A 17,647-nucleotide genomic window follows, 5' to 3' on the forward strand; every position below is an offset into this window, starting at 1 on the left:
CGAAGGTTAAAACTCAAAACTGGTATACCTGTCAACTATCACGCGTAATCTAACGTAGCAATTTGTGGATAAAATTTAATGGAAATTAACGGAGTGTAAATTTGTCACGGGTACACAAGTTTCAATTTTTTCGTGGTCAAAAAATTAATTTAGAGTAAATTTATCACATATGTATCGGTTTTGGGTTTTTTTCGTGGCATTAACCCAAAGCATTTCGATGGAAGACATAACGATATGCCGACTAACGAACAAAATTTATAACATGAAATGAATCAATTTAATGGTCTTCACAAAATTGTGCTACAATACTAGAAACAGTTTTTGAGTGATAATTGTTCGTTAGTTCTAAACCTATTTAATGGTCAATATTGTTATAAACTTTTAGTTTTATCAATTTAGCTCTAAATATTTTGATGATTTTTCAATGTAGTCTATATGGCTAATTTTTGCTAGCAATAGTTAATGTGACCCTCCCGTTAGTACTGGCCATCTTACATTGTAGCGCTAACGTGGAAGATTTTTACAAATTTTTGATTTTTCTATTCTATTCTTTTCTTTGTTTTTCCATTGTCCATCTTCTTGAAAGGGCTAGTGGAGGCCGATGGGGCCTTGAAGATGGCCTGCGCAAAATTGAAAAAATAAAATAAAAAGATCATATATTTTTAAAAAATTACAAACATAGGACAATTAACGTCCACCTTAGCGATTTCCGACCCATATTGACCCTGAGGATTATATTAAAAAAGTCATCAAAGGTTTATGACTAAATTAGTCAAACTGAAAAATTTAGTATTGAAATGGCATTGTACAATAGGTTCAGGACTCTTTAGATAATTTTGCCTTATTTTTCAATAGATAAAAAGGGGATAAGTGCATTAGAAATTCTAAATCTTATCATGAAAGTGCGATTAAGTCTTAAAACTTTCAAAAAGTGCAATTAAGTCATAAAATTTGTCACCAAAGTGCAATTAAATCCTAAAACTTCTTACCAAAGTATAATCATGTCCTAAAACTTTCAAAATGTGTTAATGGAAGGATTTAATTGAAATAATTAGATAAGTTTTAGGACTCAATTGCACTTTTGAATTGAGAACGCAATTGGACTTTCGTGACAAATTTTAGGATTTGATTGCACTTTTTGAAAGTTTTAGAAATCAATTATACTTTTGTGATGAGTTTTGGAATTTTCAATACACTTATCCAGATGAAAAAGTAAAAACTTATAGAATTTTTATGATATTTGGCCATCAAACTATTTCTCTTTTGTCTACTAATGCTGATTTCCTTTTATTAGGAGCCAATAGGTTTTATCAACTCATATTAGAAAAAAAAAAGATTTAGTCGAAAGATGAAAAAAGATTTCTAATCACGATGATAGTTGAATGCATGCGTGGGATCCTTCGAGAAATTTTGAGTAGATCCTAAGCACGAGATTCTTATTTATGCAAATCAATAATCGCATTTCCAAGGCTATAAACTTTTTTCTATGACCGGTGCTCAACAACAACACCATCTATATAAAGCGGGGTTAGCATACTGAGAGATTCACTACAACTTTCGCAATGGCTCTTCCTGCTTTGTTCACAAGCTTCGTCCCCTCCTCAATCAGCCATAACCAACCCTCCCTCTTGTCCTTTAGACACCCTCGCTGCTCCTCCTCCTCCTTCTCCTCAAGCGCTAAATCGGTGACATGCGCCGTGACGATCGAGAATCCAGAGATCGTGAGACGTTCGGCAAATTGGAAACCTAATGTGTGGGACTACGAGTTTCTCCAGTCACTCGGAGTTGATTACACGGTAATGATCCTTTTTGGATCGGCACAATACCAAGCCTGGCTATGTTCTATGGAAAATGTTCACATCTCGGTCCTGAACTTTGTATTCCTTTTTTTCCAATCTTGTCCTTGAACTTGTGGGAATTCCCTATCCAATTTCTTGGTCTATGGTTCTGGCAAATTGAAGCTCATGCGCGTGTCAATGCTAGCGGAAAGTATGATGCAGAAAACTCGGTACAAGTTTTAAGTTCAAGGATCATGTTGAGAAGGGGAAAAAAAACAACATAAGTTGAGGATCGTATTATTGCTTTTCCCTACTTTCTTTTTACTTTGATGGGATAGAGTCCACAGCACCCAAAATGGCATAGAAACAAAAACGAAACTGTATTCTGAATTAGATATAAGGATGTATACCATTTGAGTACTGTTGTATACGACCAACCACTGCCACTCTATCAAATACGACTGACATAACAATATTCCATAGAGATACTAATAAACTTGATCAAAATGGCATATTCTCAACAATGCTTACTCTACTTATGTATTACTTTTGATTAAGATCTCATTTTTCTGAATGTTTTACGTGCCTAGGAGGATAAATATGCCGAGCAAGTCCCAAGGTTGAAGGAAGAAATCAGGGGTCTATTCAACAGGGAGATGAACCAGGTGGCCAAGCTCGAGTTCATTGACGCAGTTCAAAGACTCGGACTAGGATACCATTTTGAGACGGAGATAAAAAATGCTCTCAGTTCCATCTATGACAATGCCGGATATGCTCAGCTTTTGAACGATCTCCATGCAGTTTCCCTTGGATTCCGGTTACTTAGACAACATGGATACAAAATATCGCAAGGTATTCGCCATATGGTTACCCTTTTATAAATCATGTTGATGCATCAAAAGTTACCTTACCATTCCTTTTTTTGGACATATAGATGTGTTTCAACAATTTATGAACAAGATGGACACGTTCAACGAATCACTCAATAAGGATGCGAGGGGGCTTCTTGGTCTTTATGAAGCTTCTTTTCATGGATTGGAAGGTGAAACCATCCTTGATGAAGCGAGGAACTTTGCTTCTAAGCATCTAAAGGATCTAAACCTCGACAAAGTTCCCGCTATGTTAGCGAGCTACGTGAGTCATGCATTAGATATGCCGATCCACTGGAGGCCAAATAGGTTGGAGGCTCGGTGGTTCATGGACATGTACGAGAAACAGCAAGACATGATCCCTTCCTTGCTGCGATTGGCTAAATTAGACTTTAATCTAGTGCAATCAGTCCACAAGAAGGAAGTTAGCAATATGGCAAGGTATACGCAAGCACTCTATATATAAACACCAAACCTATAGGAGCGCATTTAGATCGACTTAGTTGTTGAATGGTGAATTTCTCAGGTGGTGGGTTGAACTTGGCGCGAACAAGATGACCTTCTTCAGAGACAGATTGGTGGAACACTATTTTTGGACCTGCGCCATGGTTTTTGAACCTCAGTATACAGCTTATAGGGAAATGACGACGAAGCTCACTTGTATGGTGACACTTATCGATGACGTTTATGATGTATATGGGACACAGGAAGAACTTGAGCTCTTAACAGATTTTCTTGTTAGGTTAGTGTAATATGATTATTATCATCATTTTCCCTCATAACTATTGTTGCCCAGAGAAACGATAAGCAATTAAATAGTCTCTGAATGACACAAGAGATACAATAAATTTTCATAGTTCTATGATATAATTTCTCCGATGTATTTTGAACATATCACTTTTTAAGTTAGATTTTTTTTCCTCTATATAATTGATTGGTTGGGCAATTAAAGTAGTAGTAAGTACTAACTTTCATTGTTATTACTAAAAGTGTATCGGGTGCTAGTAAAATTTACAAAATGTTGAAATGTTGATATCTTATCCAGGTGGGACATCACAGAAATCGATAAGCTTCCTCCAACAATAAGGGATAGTTACATGGCCTTGTACAACACAACCAATGAAATTGGGTATTGGACGATGAGAGAGCTAGGAATCAACACCATTCCTTACATGCAAAAAGTGGTAATCTTGCTGAATCTTTCACCTAATAATTTCTAGCCCGTGCAAGGCAACTCACTTTTCTACTTCTGACTTTCGTAATGAAACTTCTATTTAAACATTTGAGAATTCGAAAAATGTATGAGGGAAGAATGTCCCTCGGCTTTGTCATTGACACACTTTTTTTCGAATTTCAATCCTCTAGTGGGCGGATGAATGCAAGGCGTACATAAAGGAGGTCCATTGGTACAACAAAGGAATCAAACCGACATTGAAGGAGTACATGGACAATGCGGTGGATTCAATCGGAGGGCTGATTATGCTGTTGGGCAGCTACTTCCTAACCACGGACAAATTGACGGAAGAGGGGCTTGATTACGTGTCAAAAATCCCGAGTGTCATGCATTGCTCTGCCAAGATCCTTCGACTTAACAATGATCTCAGTACCTCATCAGTATATTACTTTGACATTTACCTTTCTCCTTTAATATAATCGCTTATGAAGAAAAAGCACATCATTGACGCATTCAAAAATACGTGCTATTTTTTTTAAATATATTCGATGAGAATCCTGAGACTTATGTTTGTGAAACATCAATCTCATTCATGGTCAGTATGAATTGGCGCGAGGAGACAACTTCAAGGCACTAGAATGCTACATGAATGAAACCGGTGCCTCGGAAGAGGCCACGCGTGAGCATGTCAGGCAAATGGTGCACGAGACCTGGAAGAGGATGAACAAAGATGTGTTTGAGGACTACCCATATTCTGGGTTCGGGCCTTTTCTCGGCGCTTGTCTGAACTTGGCAAGAGCTTCTCAGTGCTTTTACCAGTACGGAGACGGACACGGCCTTCCTGACAACGAAACAAAGGACCACCTTGTGAGGGCACTATTCGACCCTGTGCCCCTCGATTAGGGATGCATATTACTGACAGAGGTGTCGCTGTTGGAGAGAACCTATTGACTTATGTGTTATTATTAGCTTTTGGGGTGGGCGGCTTTGGAAGCTTTAAGACTTTGAAACTGTTGTAATTGAAGCCTATACGATAGATGGGCGTTGTACGAGCTCCATAAAATTCGCTGGGGAACCTCATGCTATTTGGGACTTTGAGTTGTGGTTGATATACATAATTGATAATAAAATTTGTGGTGATTATTGATACTTAATTTTTAGTTGACGTGTCGAAAAGGTAAAAAAATTGAGATTTGGGTTTCCGATTGCGATGGAGCCCGTTTCTCACTAAAAAATATTGTTTCTCATTTCTTTATTTTGTATCGTTATTTTTAAGCAATTTCCAATTCATCTTCGAGAAAAATTCAAAAAGTCAAATGGTTGATTTTTGAGTTGACTTTTTGGTCAATTCTTTGATCAAAAGTTAATCCCAAGTTGAAAATTGACTTTTCACCTAAATTTCACTTTCATAAAATCAATTTTTCAAAAACTCAAAGATTTGACCAAAAAATCAACATTTAAAAAAAAATCAACTAAATAATTGACTTTTGGTCAAACATTTGATTAAAAAATAGAAAAAACAAAAAATCCATAAAAACACTTCTTTTAGTGTAAATTTGATTTGTATGTTGAAAATTTCACAAAATTCAACTTGTTTTCCAATTTTTTTTATTTTTGGTTCTAAATTGTCCAAAAATGAAATTAGTTTTATTCTAGTTACAGTTAGGTGTAGTTCCTTTTACGGCATTTGTTCTAGGGACTATTTTAAACCCATTTGTTCACTTGATTTTGTGGCCCTTCTCACTTGTCAGCATAATTTCTGAAGAGTTGATCGTCCGAATTTCTTCTACGTCATTAAATGCATGCACATGGCCATGTGCATGCATGCCCGTAGAAAAATTGTGCTGCCTCATAAGCCTATCGTGTAGGCGCCGAATTCCCTCTCTTCTTGGTCATCTTTTGTGGGCTTCTCTTGTTTTATTATTAATAAAGAAAGAGGGAAGGCAGAAGCTATTCTCCTTCTGCATGGTCATACGCGCACACTCTCATTAATTGCATGGAGGCGCATGCTTTGAAGATCAGCGCCGTTCTGACAATTCCGGAGTACAATTTTGTTTTGTTTTCTTCCCTGCCACCAATAAAAAGGAGAGAGAGAGAGCTTCGGAGGACGAAGCAGCGGCAAAGAAAAGAGCTTGAGAGAGCAGCGAAAAGAAAGAGCTCGAGAGAGAGCGAGAGGCGCTCAGAGCTCAGAGAGGTTTGTGCGTAGTCGATTCCATTGAGCTGAGTTGTTAAACACCGTGGGTATCGGATATAAAGTAGGGCTGAGAAACACTTGACTGTATGAGTGATTCTAATTTTGTAATTCTCGGATTATAGTTGATTATTTTGCTGATTCTCCTCGTGGATGTAGGTTTCAATATTCGGATTGAACCACGTAAATTTCTGATGTCCTTTTTTATTGTTCCTTGTTTTATTTTTGACGATTTCTATAGCTCCCGACATAATTGCAAAATAGACGATCCGCTTCTGCTGTGATGCCGATTCAAACATCGGCAATCCATGCAAAAAAATGTGAGAGAACGGGACAAGAGCTGGGCACCGAAAAAAAGGTCAGCGGGGGCTTCCTACCCGACTCAGGGGTGGCGAACGATGGGCAAGATCAATAGATCAGACTACGTCTAGTCGCCTTGCACGCCCCCGAGCCGGGATCCTTAGGAAATCTACATGGATTGAACCAAAAACTAGAAAACTCAACTGAAAAACTTGAAATCGAGGCAAGGGAAGCCGCATCTTGTTGGTTCTGGATAGGAGGCGCAACCTCACGTTGGGGACATCGGGGGTGGCTAAGCAACGCTCGGCTAAGGTGGATTCCAGGTCTCCCTCTTCTCGGTCACTCCCCGTTTCTCCCCCCTGGGGCTCCCTCAAGCTCTCTCCCGTCGCCCTCCTCTCCTTCGGGTCTCTCTTGGTCGCCCTCTCTCTGATTCACTCCCCTCTCGGTTCCCCTCTCTCCCTTCTTCTCCTCTTCCACTGCTCACCTACTGTCCTCTCTGCTCTCTGCTCCTATCCCCTCCTTTGCTCTTCCTTTCTGCTCCTGTCCCTTCTCCTTTGCTGCCTTGCTCTTCCTTTCTGCTCCTGTCTTTTCTCTTCTTCTTCCTGCAGGTTTGCGCGCGAGCTGGAAATTGAAGAGGAAGACCGGTTGGGGTGGACTGGGCCAAAGGAGAAGAAAAATAATGATGGGCTAGGCCTAGCGCATGGGAAAAAGAAAAGGAGGCGGGCCGGGCCAAGGTCGGATCCAGCCCGACCCAACCCCTAAGTGTTTTTCTTTTGTTGTTTTTGTTTTTTGTTTTTTGTTTGTGTTTGTGTTTTTGTTTTTGTTTGTTTGTTTGTTTTTTTTTTTTTGTTTAAAAATAGGTGTCAACAAAAGCCAAACGAGGAGAGGAGCCGAAGAAGAAGACTGCAGTTTAGCTTCGGCTTCAATCGACTTGAACAACAAGAAGGCCTCGAAAGCATATCGAGAGTCAAAGTGACGCTTGCTAAGCCCTCATAATTTTTTCCTTTGTTTCTATGAGAATTGATGGGAGACTTTTTGATTTTGCTTGAATTACAAATTTCATCATATGTTTAAGAATATATAAATATTAAACCACTCTCACAAAATGTAACATGATATCAAAACTGGAGCGATCCCTTTCATGAATGTGTATCCAACCTCATCAATCAAATTTCACATGCCATGGTCTAAATGTCACGTGCCACTCATAATTAGACTTGCAGGTAAGAAAAAGGTGTTGAAACATGAGGGGGGTAGCCCTTCCCCAGTGTCTCACTGAAGAACAATCAAGAGAAGTTGCACTAACTCCTCTAGCCATAGTGAAGAGATTGTTTGAAGAGCTATATCGTGAGTCACATGTTGATGTAATCAAGCTGATCATCACCAATGCTATGTGTGATGTTTTGTCGAGGCTAGGATCATCTAATCAGCCACCATTAGCCAATCTAGTTGTAATAGAGTATGTTCATAATCCCTCATGATTTGTTGGGGCCAATAATATTCATCAGAGTAGCCAACCCTTCATGAGAATTATGCAAAGGTCCATTCTTCTAATCAAAGTCACAATAATGAGAATAATCAAGGAAATATTAGTCAAAATAATCCAACTAGTGACGGAAATTTAACAAATCAAATTGGTCAATAGGTTATTTAATTGCCAAATGTTGAAGATGTAAGGCCAATTTCCACCCACTATGAATGTTCCATGTCAATTAATGTTGATAATCTGGCGAGACTAACGTCACTGCCTAGAAGGCAAAATTGCCAACCAAATCCACAATTTGTCGAAGAAGTTCAACAACGATTAAGGTTAAACAAGGGTGTTATCATTACCTGTTTGCAAGTAACACAATTAGCAACTCTTATCCAACTCGACCTAATCTTGACCCAACTTGGTTCTGAATTTTACCATAGTAAAAAAACCAATCAATTAAAAGGAAATTAAGAGTGCATTTGTTTTGTGGAATATGAATGATTTGGAAATCATTTTTCCATAAATGATTGCTTATATTGCTCAAAATAATTAGTTAACTAAAAATATGTTTATAATCAATAATTTATGTCTAAATTTTTTAATGATAACACTTTTCATTAATTTATTTTTCCAAGCAATACAAGTAACCATTTTTTAGCAAAATATTTTCCAAATTATTCATTTTTTGGGAAACAAATGGAGCTGAAATATGAAAATGAATTAGCAAATAAGTAATTACTCAAAAAAGCGATAAGTACGTTAGGAGTGCCATAATTTTCGTATAATACTCGCTTGAGTATTATAACTTATTTTTCATTCACTTGAGTCCACAAAAAAAAAAAAAATCGATCACTCAAGTGTCGTCGGTGATTTGCCTCATCGAAAAAGCTTATGTGACATTAATTTATTATACATCATTCGACGTGACATGTTGTAAAGTTGAAGCCTGCACTTGAGAAGGCAAACGGTGTTGTTGAAGTTCCAATGATTTCATAAAGTCACAAGTTTTTAGAAATGAACACTAAGGTTCATCAACTTTTTTAAAAGTGACCACTTAAGTGATAGGAAGAGATAGAGTTTGAAAATGGCATCATTTGAGGAAGAGAAAGAGTTTGAAAACAATGTCATCTAATTGGGGAAGATTTTAACGAAACAACAATAAATGACACCGTTTGTTATATTCTTGCCGTGATGGACAAAAATTTCCAAGTTAGACTTTAGTCTAGTTTTAAAAATTTCACGCCGGAATGGTAAATTATAAAAAAAATTCATGCAAGACAATTTGCCCTTGCTGAAAATGACATTCAAGTAATCGATTTTATATCGATGTGGCATTCAAACTAGTGAAAAAGGTTACTTCTAGTTTACTTATTCCACTAAACAATTGTCAGATTTCAAGCTATTAGGACAAATATGCCGTTATTTCCTATAGTATTAGAAATTTGGTCTGATTTCTCCAAAGCGGTCATACCTAGAAAGATACGTCAAAAGGGAAAATGCACGTGAAAAAACAAGCACACTCTCGAGCATTAGATATATAGAGTCCCATATAGTATCTTTTTAACCCCCTTCAAGTGCTAATATTCCATCAACAAATTTTAGTGACTTTCCTCGTTTAGCTCTCACATATTTGAAACCGTTATTGTTATCACCCAACTCCTTCTTCTGGTGGTGGTCACTTAAAATACTCACCCTGGAGAAATGATCAACGCAAAATGAATCGTTCGTTATACATATACTAATTGCAGGCCTTAAAAAAGGGAAAATAAAATAAAAAGGATGGTGACAATCAATGGATTTATTTTTTGAAACTTTATACTTGGCCACAGCACCGATTGATTATTATATACTAGTTTGGTGTTGTGTGCCGGCCATATATGTTACATCCTCTAAAATTCCGTCAAGACCCAATCCGATCGAACTTTAATTTCTTAAACTCATTTTCATCTGGCCTTTTAAAATGTTTAAACAACCCATATACAACTTGATTGTAAGAATATGAGTCAAAGAATGGGTTTATGACTGGTTCCGACACCTCTAGTTTTGAAGCACGACGTTTGCATTCATCCAAATTAAGCATGGTGTGTTGAGGACAGCTGTTTTGAAACCAAATAAAAAAAGAAGAAGATAAATTGCAATGCTCAGAGAATAGCGTGAGTAAAAATTTGCACTGAAAGCAACTAAAAACTTTTTCCGTGACAGTTTCCACAACAACCCCTATATAAAGGATGGTTAGCATACGAAGAGACTTGCAATAAACTTCACAATGGCTCTTCCTGTTCTGTGCCCAAGCTTCCTTCCCTCCTCGATCCGCCATAATCAACCCTCTCTCTTATCCTTTCGACACCTTCGCTCCTCCTCCTCCTCCTCCTCCTCTGCCTCCATCTCCTCCGGCGCTCAATTCATGACATGCGCTTTGAAGATTGAAGATCAAGAGATTGCGAGATGTTCGGAAAATTGGCCACCTAGCGTTTCGGACTATGGCCTTGTGCAGTCACTTAATGTTGATTACCCCGTAATGATTTTCTTTTTTCGGCACAAAACCCAGCCTAGTTTAAGTACTCTGGAAAATATTCACATTTAGTCCTGAATTTGCATTCTTTTTCCTATTTGGTCCTCACTTAGAAAAATTCTCTATCAAACTTTTTGGTCTATGGTTCTGACAATTTGAAGCTCATGTCCATGTCAATGCTAGCTGAAAATATAATGTGGAAAAACTCGTCACTGTTGTGGATAGTCAATTCGCCAAACTACAAAAACAATAACTCAAGACAAATTTAAGCAAATTTCACTAACACTTCATTCCATATTGGCACTGATTATTTGAATATTAGACTTCTGTTGGCATCGATTAATACGTCGGCTTCACTTTGCTGTGTTCAAATTTTAAATTACCACGTTGACCAAAAAAAAAAAAAAAAAAAAAACATAAGTTCGGTGAGCGAAGTGCACTTCTTCCCTATTTCCTGTTTACTTTGATGGGAGGGTCCACAAATTCCAGAACGACATAAAAACAAAAGAAAAACTGTACTTTGAATTAGATATATTGATATATACTTCTCATGTGTACTTCTGTATATGATTTATATATGACATTCGAGATACGTAACACACACATTCATCCACTGCCACGGTATCAAATTTACGAGCAACCACAACAATATTATATAGGAGATATCGATAAACCTGGTCAAAAGGCATATTTTCAACATATAGCGAGAGCTCAACAGTGCCTATTCAAATGTTTTGGCAACTATATTGAGAATCGATCTGTTTCAATACGAGAGGCGATATTCAAGTCTGCTTGTGCATTAACTTTGATTAAGATCTCATGTTTCTGAGTTTTCTTGTGCCTAGGAGAGTAAATATACGGAGCAAGTTCAAAGGTTGAAGAAAGAAGTCAAGGGTCTATTCGACGGGGAAATGAATCAGGTGGCCAAGCTCGAGTTCATTGACATGGTTCAAAGACTTGGACTAGGATATCATTTTGAGACCGAGATCAACAACGCTTTATGTTCCATCTATAACAACACTGAAGATCCTTAGCTTTCGAATGATCTCTATGCCGCTTCCCTTTGATTTTGGCTACTTAGACGACATGGATACAATGTGCCACAAGATACTCACCAACTAGTTTACCTTTTGTGAATCATGTTGACGCATCAAATTTTACCCTACCATTCCTTCTCTTGGACATATATAGATGTGTTTGAAAGGTTTGTGAGCAAGACTGGCACAAGGAATGGCTCAATGAAGATGTGAAGGGGCTTCTTGGTCTTTATGAAGCTTCTTTTCATGGATTGGAAGGCGAAACCATACTTGATGAAGGTTGGAACTTCGCTTCTAAGCATCTAAAGGATCCAAACCTCAATGAAGTTCCCACTAATTTAGCGAGCAAAGTGCATCATGCATTAGATATGCCGATCCACTAGAGCCCAAACAGGTCAAAGGCCTGGTGGCTCATGGTCATGTACGAGAAAAAGCAAGACATGATCCCCTCTTTATTAACATTGGCTAAAATAGACTTCAATTTAGTGCAGTCAATCCACAAGAAGGAAGTCAGCATTCTGACAAGGTATGCACAAGCACTCTATAGTTCATAGATGCAATCTGGCAAAGTAGGAGCACATGTTGATTGACTCACTCATCAAATGGCAAATTTTTCAGGTGGTGGGTTGAACTTGGGGCGGCCAAGATGACCTTTAGGAACAGGCTAGTGGAAAATTATTTTTGGAGATGTTATTTGTTTTTGAACCTCAATATACAGCTTTCAAAGAATTGAGTTCAAAGATCAGTTGTATTGTGACACTTATTGATGACGTTTATGCTATATATGGGACACCATAAGAGCTTGAGATCTTAACAAATTTCATTATCAGGTTTGTGTAATGTCACCAACATCATTGTTTTCCCTCGTAACTGTTATTGCCAAGAAAAGATACAGGGAATTAGTTAGTCTATGAACAGGATGCCTATAACAAATCCTAAAAATTATTTATTATGAAATTAATTCTTTGATGTGTTTTTCCCATATCATGTTTTGTATCGGCTTGTTTGTCTTCTATGTAATTGATTGGTTTCGGCCAATAAAGTTATGGTATGCACCAATTTTATTTGTTACTTCTAAAAAGTGTACTGAGTAACAGCAAAATTTATAAGGTTGTTGAAATGGCAATAACTTGTCAATAACTTGTTGAGGCGGGACATTACAAACATTGATGAGCTTCCTCCAATCATAATGCTCGAGAGTGTGCTTGTTTAGACAATGAGAGAATGAGGAATCAATCCCATCCCTTACCTATGGAAATTGGTAATATCGACTTGCTAAATCTTTCACCTAATAATTTCTAGCACGTGCGAAGCAACTCATTTTTCTACTTCTAACTTTCCTTATGACTTGTCTTTGAACATAGAGAATTCGTGAAAGTATGAGAAAAGAACCTCCCTCGACTAGGTCAATAACACACTTTCGAATTTTAGTTCTATAGTGGGCCAATGAATGCAAGGCGTACATGACGGAGGTCTATTGGTACGACAAGGGTATTAAACCGACATTGAAGGAGTAAATGGACGTTGCGGTGGATTCAATCGGAGAGCTGATTTTGCTATTGGGTAGCTACTTCCTAACAATAGGCAAAGTGATGGAAGAGGGGATAAAAGAACACTTGAAGTACCAAAACTTGACATAGATGGACACTTAAGTGCCAAAAGTGACGAAAGTGACACTTAAGTGCCACTTTTTTTTTTTTTTTTTTTTGAAAATAAGACATCTGAGTGCCAAGTCGGGCGAAGGTGGCCGGGAATCTTACGTGGTAATTTTTTTTTTTTAAATATAACTCGTCTACATGGCACATCGAAGAGTTGAGTCAACAACAAATAGCCAAAATGATGTCGTTTTGTTTCTTTTTTTTTTAATAATAATTTTAATATCAATATTAATTAAATTAAATTATGAGGGCTCAGCCCTCGCCACTTGCAATCTCCATATTCCTTTCCTTTTTCTAAATAATTTCATTTTAAAATTTCATTTAATTAATTTTTATATTAATTATTGTTGACATCTAAATTTCAGCCAAAAAAATCATTTCTAAAAAATGGGAACTTGTTTTTCCACAAAATATTTCATGTCCAATTCTTGCATATAGATTATTTAGGTGTTTAGTATAGTTTTTTTTTTTAATGGAAGTTGTTTTTCCTAAAAAAAATTAAACATTAAAAATTAAAGATATATATAACAAAAGAAGATAAAAAAAAAGGTTGGAGCTGATGATCCGAGTGTGACTAGCCAAGCCCAAGAGGTCAGATTGTAATTAAAATGGCAAGTTGGGGCTAAAATGCAATTTTCAAAAGTTGAGGGACCAATTCTCAAATTTTGCAAAATTTGCGCCCGAGCCCTTATATCATCATCTTTGCCCCCATTTGAGTTGAAATTGAACTTGGTTTAGGTCTAAGTAATTGAATTGGGCAAAAATGATCAAATTGGATTGAATTGAGCATTCTCGGGCAAGAAAATGACCAACTTTGAGGGACTTTCCTGAAAAATTAGGACTAGACAATTGTGAAAAATGATCAAGATCTTAAACTACTATACATGAGCTTGCTAATTGATCAAGAACCACAACCAAATTGATGAATTTAGGCACCCAAAAAAGCTGCCAAATCTCAGTCCACAAGTTATTCTCATTTTGGAGCTGCTGAGGAAGCAACTTGGTAGACCCACCATATCCTCCTCAGCTGCCCAACTGGCCTAATCTTTGCATGTAATGGAAGACCATAATTAGTAGTGCAAGTGGAAAAAAAAATTGGCTAGGGATAAGCTGCTGAAAAAGCATGGGAAAGTCGTAGCAAAATCCGCACACTCAACAGCTACAAATTTGAAAATTTTGGCTTAGTCAGAAAGTGGGTAAACTGCTCAGTTGGCAGGCTTAGTTGGAGGGCAAAAAGCCGATCAAGAGATTGCTTAATGAAGTGGATAAGAACTATAAAGCATGCTCTTTTAAGGAATAAGAGGTAGAAGACAAGAGGCACTGGAGGGAGCTCACAATTGTGCTCAAAAGACACCCTTAGAAGTAACTCTAGAAAGCAAAAACCCAGAAATTCCAAATCAACATAAAGAGAAAAGTGAAACTTTCACAAACTTGCAGCCAAAATTAGCCAAAACCTTCAACTAGAGAGTGAAGTTCACTCAAAGATCTTTCCAACCATAAGTCACATGTCCAAAATGGAGATCGGAAAGACCTCCTAAAGCCCCCCGAAAAGATGCCCTCCCGGCAGGCCAAGGGAGTCCTAAGATTTTTCTAAGTGTTGAGCTCGGTTGGTCACGAGTGAGGAAATGCGAGTGTTTTTGAGAAATGTGAGAGATAAATGAGGAAATCCATGACTTACAAACCAAACTAGAGTTTATATAGTTTGGGTTAGTTTTAATTTGGCCAACAAAAGAGGTTCTGAAGCCTAATTTTGAAGGTCAATGAAAACCTTCGTTGTTAGTTTTTTTCTTCCACAAATCTCACTTTTAGTTTAAAGGAGCCATTTTCCACGTGTCCCCCCGGAGGATAATTTCTCGTTTCCTCGACCAAGAGTCACTTGCAAAAGAAACTAGGAAGTAAGGTAAACATCCTAGATGTATTTTTGTTTGAGTTTGAACATGTTTTGATCATGAAAATCAGGAGGAAACCTAGTCTGGAGAACTGATTTAAGAGGTTGAATTTTTTAAGTGTTTAAAATCTCTTCAATACCCCTACATGCTTGATTTGTTACCCTCCTTTGCATGCGTTTTTTTTTTTTTTTGGTAGTTGTGACTTTGATGAATGTTATATAGGAGTGCAAATGATGTATAGGACAACTCGGCGTAGTCTTTAAATCTCCTTGTGAACCATGCAACCGTCTATAACATGAGCCAAAAACCAAGCCAATCCACATTGAGACATGGTTGGCTAGCATAGATCATGCATGTACGCTTCTTGGAGAGTTCGTTTTGATGTGTCTGATTGATCGTTCTTCGTGATATTTGTTGCATTTGAAAGTCCATGTTACCTATTTTCATCCGGATGGAGTAATATTTCATATATATGTTGCATGTGATGGTTGTCAGGGCTTCAATCTAGGCATATGACATGTCTGTTTGACTTGGGTTCAACACTAGATTTGCAAAACGGCTCCAACCCGCATATTTGAGGCCGTTTTCAGTTTGGTTCTTACGTGTTCTAGGCTGTGATTTCTAGCTAAAACTATTCTTTGTATGTAATAGTACATCCTTGATACTTTGCGTTCACATGAGATTGCTTATGGGTCGAGATTGAATGCCACGAACATGGCCCAAGGAAGCTGTTTTGAGATGATTTGATGCAAGCCAAGTATTTGATAAAATTTTGGAACCAAGCTTCGATTTTGAAAGGGTCGATTTAAGCTCGATTATTGTGATATTCATGTGTTGTGTTGTTCAATGTTAGCATATATCAGTTTAGGGAATTATTATTATTATTTAAAAAAAAATCCAAAAATCCAAAAATTTCAATATATATATATATATTGTTAGAGAAAACATTTCCAAGAGATTTTGATAATGCCCAAAGTATCCTTAATATATTACTTACAATGTTATTTGCATATGTTTGGACCAAAATACTACACAATATCATGGTGTGATCCATCAAAAGAAGTTCGCAAATGTCCTATTATTACAAAATAGCACTAGTCAACCAAAAGATCATGTACCGATGATATATATATATAGAAGCAGTAAAGATCAGGTTGATGGTTAGGTGACAACCAAGTATATCAATTAATGTTCGTTGGGTCAGCTAAAAAACCGTTGAAAGATCTGGATTCGCATAGCAGCAAAATTGGAACAAAGCATGTAGCAGAGTAGCTAGAGTGGTTGACAGGTTAGTTAAAGACCGCAGTGAGAAGAAAGCAATAGTTGCTATTTTTTGTTAGTTTGAAGAAGTCCTAGGAAAAAAGCTGTATGAGTAATATATTCCTAGACAACAACTTAATGAAAAACTCTTTAATGGTCATCTACTTCTCTAAACCAACCTCAATGGATAGATTGAGGAAAGTTATAAAAGAGAAGGTTTTGAAGAACCAAAAGAGAGTCTACCACATAAAAAATCAAGTAGCTCATGTACTATTATTCTTTGTTGAAAGCTCTCTGTCTTATTATTTTGTTTGTCATGTTGTTTAGCAATTGTGTTACGAATTAAGTGAACGAGTATAAGAGTAGCAACTAAATTCAGATAGTATAATCTATCACATGAAGGATTAGTTCTAGCTGGTTATAACTTTCCAAGCAGATTGTTAATGGAATTTAGCTCATCTTAAGACTATTAGTTTGAAGTGTGGCATCCCAAAATTCAAAGCCAAGCCATAACGTGTGTTAAAGTTTCTAATTAGGTGATAAAAAATTTCCATGGCTTATGCTTTAGCCATTAGTCTTTTAATTAGATGATTCGTGCATATGATTGTGAAAATTTAAATTTGATAGATTAATAATTTATGCTTGGCCATGTGCTTTGTAAATTAAATTTCAATAACCAAGATGCCCCAAGACTTTGGCCAAGATGGAAATTAAAATTTTAAAATATTTATAGAAGAAATTCAAAAAAAAAAAAAGAAGGGAAAAAGAGGGTCAAAATTCGATTGGGCCTTAAGCCCAAGAGTGGAACTTTAATGGGCCAAGTTGGCCGGCCCATTGAAGCCCACAAGTGGGCCGTCGACCAGCCCAAGAGGAGGCCCAAGAAGTGGCCGGATGGCCCAAGCCCAAGAAGCCCAAACCCAAATTAAAAAAAAAAAATTCAATATGACAAATGGCAAAGGGGAAGGCCATGCATTGGCTGGTTTGTAGGCAAGTAATGATTGTTAATCATGAGGATTTGAGGGTATAAGAAGGGAAGAGAGAGAGAAGGTGGCCGGATTTCTTTTGGCCGAGAGAGAGGGTGGGAGAGAGAGAGAGAGAATTCGAGAAAGAGAGGGAGAGGCTGAGAGAGGAAGGAGGCGGAGCCGAGGGGTTGTCGCCGTCCGTCCGCCGTGTGCCGCCGTGTTCGCCGCCCTACGCCGTCGACCGTCCATTCTAGAGGCAAGTGGGAGTCCTCTAGCTTCTCTTGCATGCTTGTATGTCGTTTGCATGTTGAGTTTTTGGATGTTAGATGATAAAAACCGAAGCATGGATGAGTTGTGTGTGAATGGTGTGACTGTTCTTGCTCGGATCGTGTGAGTCAGTAACTTGTTTGAGCTTGCATTGTGTTTAGAGTCCGATTTTAGATTCTATTTCTTCATGAGAGTTGTAGCTAACATCTTGAGCTACAACATACTGAAATTTCGTGGAAAATTATGGAGATTTGAGGGGTTAAAGTGTTATCCTAC

The 17,647-nt window shown here is 37.5% G+C and overlaps 1 protein-coding gene across 1 annotated transcript; it reads left to right on the forward strand.

Moving 5' to 3' along the window:
• Positions 1–1,535: 1,535 nt before the first annotated feature.
• LOC104435460 (beta-bisabolene synthase-like) lies at positions 1,536–4,975 on the forward strand. The gene is made up of 7 exons (XM_010048211.3): positions 1,536–1,796; positions 2,369–2,630; positions 2,713–3,088; positions 3,174–3,389; positions 3,693–3,831; positions 4,013–4,261; positions 4,422–4,975. The coding sequence occupies exons 1-7, from the start codon at positions 1,563–1,565 to the stop codon at positions 4,722–4,724; spliced, it is 1,779 nt and encodes a 592-aa protein (XP_010046513.1). The 5' UTR covers positions 1,536–1,562; the 3' UTR covers positions 4,725–4,975.
• The last annotated feature ends 12,672 nt before the right edge of the window (positions 4,976–17,647 follow it).

This window comes from Eucalyptus grandis, chromosome 1, assembly GCF_016545825.1.
Source record: "Eucalyptus grandis isolate ANBG69807.140 chromosome 1, ASM1654582v1, whole genome shotgun sequence".
Taxonomy (NCBI): domain Eukaryota; kingdom Viridiplantae; phylum Streptophyta; class Magnoliopsida; order Myrtales; family Myrtaceae; genus Eucalyptus; species Eucalyptus grandis.